The 4,150-nt window shown below is 56.7% G+C and overlaps 1 protein-coding gene across 1 annotated transcript; it reads right to left on the reverse strand.

Annotated features, from left to right (window-relative positions):
- Window positions 1–1,744: 1,744 nt before the first annotated feature.
- EIF1 (eukaryotic translation initiation factor 1) lies at window positions 1,745–3,108 on the reverse strand. Its single transcript, XM_065856496.2, has 4 exons — window positions 2,930–3,108; window positions 2,503–2,666; window positions 2,269–2,370; window positions 1,745–1,966 (listed from the first exon to the last, which is right to left on the reverse strand). The coding sequence occupies exons 1-4, from the start codon at window positions 2,958–2,960 to the stop codon at window positions 1,922–1,924; spliced, it is 342 nt and encodes a 113-aa protein (XP_065712568.1). The 5' UTR covers window positions 2,961–3,108; the 3' UTR covers window positions 1,745–1,921.
- Between the last annotated feature and the right edge of the window lie 1,042 nt (window positions 3,109–4,150).

The raw sequence follows: 4,150 nt of genomic DNA on the forward strand, positions 1-4,150 counted from the left end.
CTACTGACAATCTGTGTGGCCGGTGTCCCCGTCACTACACGTGTGCATGGGGTGACAGATCCCGGAGCTGGGGACACCAGTAACGCCCGGGTGACGCGCACAGCGTCCCCCACTAAATCCCCATCTGCTGCCACCGGCCTTTTCCTTCACCATCAATCCTCCCTCTTGCCCATATTTACCCTCCTCTCGTATTTGCAGAGAACATTTGTCTCGTTCCTTCAATACAACAGGTGTGAGTGACATCCTGGGGACACTTCGCCATTGGTCAGCGTCCCAGCGCTCAGAGAACGATGCCGCTGCTCCTCAAACAGCCCCAAAACAAATGGGCTTTGAATGGGCAGGAAGGCAGCGGCGCCCAGCACCTTCCCATCGATCGCTCGCTCTGCAGAGCGGTTTTTTTACAAGGAACAAACAAATTGATTTGCAATTTCTGGCTTTTAATGGCTTAATCCAGGGCAAATGAGCCGTCAGGGTGATGGAGACAAGGTGGTTCGACGGGCTTGGCCGTTTCTTGACGCAGGTTTGGAGCCGGACCCGCAACCATGCAGCATCTCCAGCCCTGGTTGTGGCTGGACCTGGGCGACCCTGTGCCCGCAACATCGGGTCCCGGCTCGGGGCGCTCAGAAAGGTCCCAACAGAGGTGGGGAAGTGACATTTTTGGAGCAGAGGCAACCTGGGGACCATGGTGCGTCCCAGGGTAACTCCCAGCCACCGTCCCGCAGGTGCAGGAAGGGCACAAGGGCCTCTGTGCACTCATCAATTCTTTGCTTAATTGCAGCAATTTGGTTTCCGAGAGCAAAGTCTCGCAGGAAAGCAAACGGCAGCAAAGTGACCCGAGTGCTCCACGGCAGCACGTGGAAAGAGAGGAAAAGTCAGGAGCACTGCAGACAGCGAGTGAACAAACAAAACTCAGTTCTTAGAAAGCTGCTAAAAGTGCGAGTGGTCACCCAGGCAGCTCCCAGTGCCCCTACAACACCACAGGGTGAGTGATCTCCCCAAAAGAGCCCAGCTCAGATTTAATTCATTGGATGTACCCGTAACACTAAAGGGTGTTTTACCCAACAGCACCAGCAGTGCTGAGCCAGTGTCCCTGGTGACAGAGCACAAAGCACTTTGGCTCTGAAATGCAACTGAATCCACCAAGGAAACGCTTTTGAAAACCATTTTTATTTAAATAAGACTTTAAATACATTAAGCATTAAAAATGAAACCAAAAGTCTGTTACTTCACAGGGCATTAGGCAGGTTGCTAGCGACACATAAGCTCTGCAGCTCTATCTACAATGGTATCGGTTATATTAGTCCAAAATTGATCCCTTGTCAGAAGTTTAACCCCAGGTAACGGTTCCTTTGGGTACACCAGCCCGGTAGCTCGGGGCTTGCGTGGTACCAGCACCTGCCAGGCCTGAACTGTGACATCCAGCCTCAAAGTCCCTCTTCAGTCACTCCTCTTGTTCAAAGTCACACGTCCCCATGTCCCTCTGCCACCAGGAGCTGCCCAGAGAGAAGGCGCCACGGCCCCACGTGGTGTCACAGCTCCCACTCGGTGTCTCGCTCTGTCGGGGACCACGGGAAGCACCAGAATTCCCGTCCATAGGGCTGGAAGAACAGCTGGACTGCGGAGCGATTCGGGCAGCCTGACAGTCCCTTGGCTTAACTCGGAACATCTGGTTACTTTTGGCTTCAGGCTGGACCACGCCAAACGCCCGATTTACCTCTGTTAAATGAGGGACAGCAAGACGAGATAGCATGGGCTCGTGTCAGTTTATTACATCACTGAATTACACTAGTCCAGACTGAACAGTGGACCCAAGATTGTTACATTACACAAACCGGCTGGTTTTAAACTTATGACAAGGGAGAGGTGGGAATTTCATGGTAAGGAAATCTTCTTGCATAAAGCTTCAGTGAGCCACAGGCACTTAAAACCCATGGACTTTCAGCTGGTCGTCTTTAGCCAGTCCAATCTGCAAGAAAGAAAATGCACTTTGCAGCACATGAAGGCAGACAAGCCTCTGTGAGCAGCCACACAGACATGGCCAACCTCTGCTCCCCCATAAAGTATGGAATAGAGATTAGATTGCAACTTCACAGTCTTGCTGGATGGTATTTGCCTCAAGCAAGACTTTCAAGAAGAGCAGACAGAGCCTCCTCCATCAGCCTGCTCTTTTAACGCTAAGAAAATTAGAACCTGCATGCTCATTAAAACAGAGACTTGCGTTCAGTTTAAAAATTAGCTAATGCATGTGGCAGCCTAAAGAAATCCTACCTCCACGAGGAACTGGCATATGTTCTTGCGCTGGTCACCCTGCAACTGAATCACTTCTCCATATTCAGGGTGTTCAATTACAGTACCATTGCAGGCAAATTTCTACAACAAAGAAAAAGCCTCCTTTAGCACGACATAAACCACAAACACCGCTCCCAGGTGCCGCCACAGCCCCCCAGAGAATCCACACCCCAGCGTCGCGGGTTTCTCCAGCGGCCTCCCCGCAGCACCCACCTTTTTGAAGGCTTTCACCAGTTTCTTTTTATCGTAATCATCCGCGATGCCCTGGACTGTGGTGAGGGTCTTCCTGCCGTTCCGCTGCTGGATCCTTATATGGATGTAGTCCTCAGTGCCGGCGGGGAGCAGGTCATCACCCTTACTTGCATCAGCAAAGGGGTCTGCGGAAAGCGTCCGTCACAGCCCGCCCCGCTCCGCATTGGCCGCCCAGCCGGCCCGTCACACCCCGCCCCGCTCCCCACTGGCCGCCCAGTCCGCCCATCACAAACACGACCCGCCCCTTCCCGCCTTCCCCCCCCCGCGGGACTGACGCAACCGGCCCCTGGAATAGCAACTGCGCCACGGGGCGGGGCTGCCCCAGGGCGGGGCCGCCAGGCCGCTCCCCCCCCCCGGCCCGAACCGGCCTCCGCACAAAGGGCCTCACCGAAGGGTTGGAGGTTCTGGATAGCGGACATACGATACGCTTCCCTTCCCTCGGCGGAGGCTGCGGCGGCGGTGGCTGCGGAGGCGGCGGCGGAGGCTGCGGAACGCGACGGAGCGAGCGGCTCTGGGCGGGTGATGCTCTCGCAGCGGCGGCTGGAGACGCTGTCAGGGGGGCGGGACTGGCGCCGCCCGCTTATATACCGCCTCCGTGTGACGCAAGCACGCACGGGAAGCGAGAGCGGCGATTGGCCGCCGGGCTGGGCGTCACGCCGCACGAGCGAGCGTGGCCGCGCCCCGGCTGGCGCGAGAGGCGCGGGCGCATGCGTGGTGGAGGCCCAACCCGGGGGGGGGCGGCCTCACGCGGGGCGGCGCTTGCGCAGTGCGGCGGGCGGCCGGCGGGGCCTGGGACCGCGCTGTGCCCGGGGCCCGGGGACCCCTCGGGGCCGCCCCCGTCCCGGCCCCGCCGCCCCCGGTCGGCCCCGCCGGCCTCGCCCGCGGCCTCTGCTCGCAGAGCAGCTCGCTGGGCCCGGGCAGCCCGGGCTGCGGGGCACGGGGAGAGAGACCGTGGCGTGGGGCCTGGTTCCCGGAGCGTGTGACAAGCGACAGGCGAAAGCTGCTGGGAGGCTGAACGGTGTCGGAGGGATCACCGGGACCCACGGGGCTCCCACGGGTGTGGGAGGCGTTTGGTCACCGGCCCGTGTACTGGGGAGAGGGTCTGGGCTCTGCCAGGCAGGGCAGTTCAGCTCACAGTGACCAAAACACACGGTAATGCCCCAAGTTAATGTTTCAAAATGCACAGTAATGCCCCCAAACACACAGTAATGCCCCAAAACACACAGCAATGCCCCAAATGATGTTTCAAAATGCACGGTAATGCCCCAAAACGCTCAGTTATGCCCCAAGTTATGTTTTAAAACACTCAGTAATGCCCCAAAACGCACAGTAATGCCCCAAGTTATGTTTCAAAATGCACAACAATGCCCCAAAACACTCAGTAATGCCCCAAGTTATGTTTCAAAATCCATGGTAATGCCCCAAAACACTCAGTTATGCCCCAAGTTCTGTTTTAAAACACTCAGTAATGCCCCAAAATGCACAGTAATGCCCCAAGTTATGTTTCAAAATGCACGGTAATGCCCCAAAACACTCAGTTATGCCCCAAAACACACAGTAGTGCCCCAAGTTCTGTTTTAAAACACTCAATAATGCCCCAAAACGCACA

This window comes from Patagioenas fasciata, chromosome 22 (assembly GCF_037038585.1).
Source record: "Patagioenas fasciata isolate bPatFas1 chromosome 22, bPatFas1.hap1, whole genome shotgun sequence".
In the NCBI taxonomy this organism is placed as follows: Eukaryota; Metazoa; Chordata; class Aves; order Columbiformes; family Columbidae; genus Patagioenas; species Patagioenas fasciata.

Excerpts from the sequence above, each read along its gene's own strand:
- EIF1 (XM_065856496.2), bottom strand. The coding sequence starts at position 2,960 with ATGTCCGCTATCCAGAACCTCCAACCCTTCG. Across the intron at positions 2,667-2,929 it reads CCAGAACCTCCAACCCTTCG|ACCCCTTTGCTGATGCAAGT; the intron begins GTGAGGCCCTTT and ends CGCTTTCCGCAG. Across the intron at positions 2,371-2,502 it reads TGGTGAAAGCCTTCAAAAAG|AAATTTGCCTGCAATGGTAC; the intron begins GTGGGTGCTGCG and ends TCTTTGTTGTAG.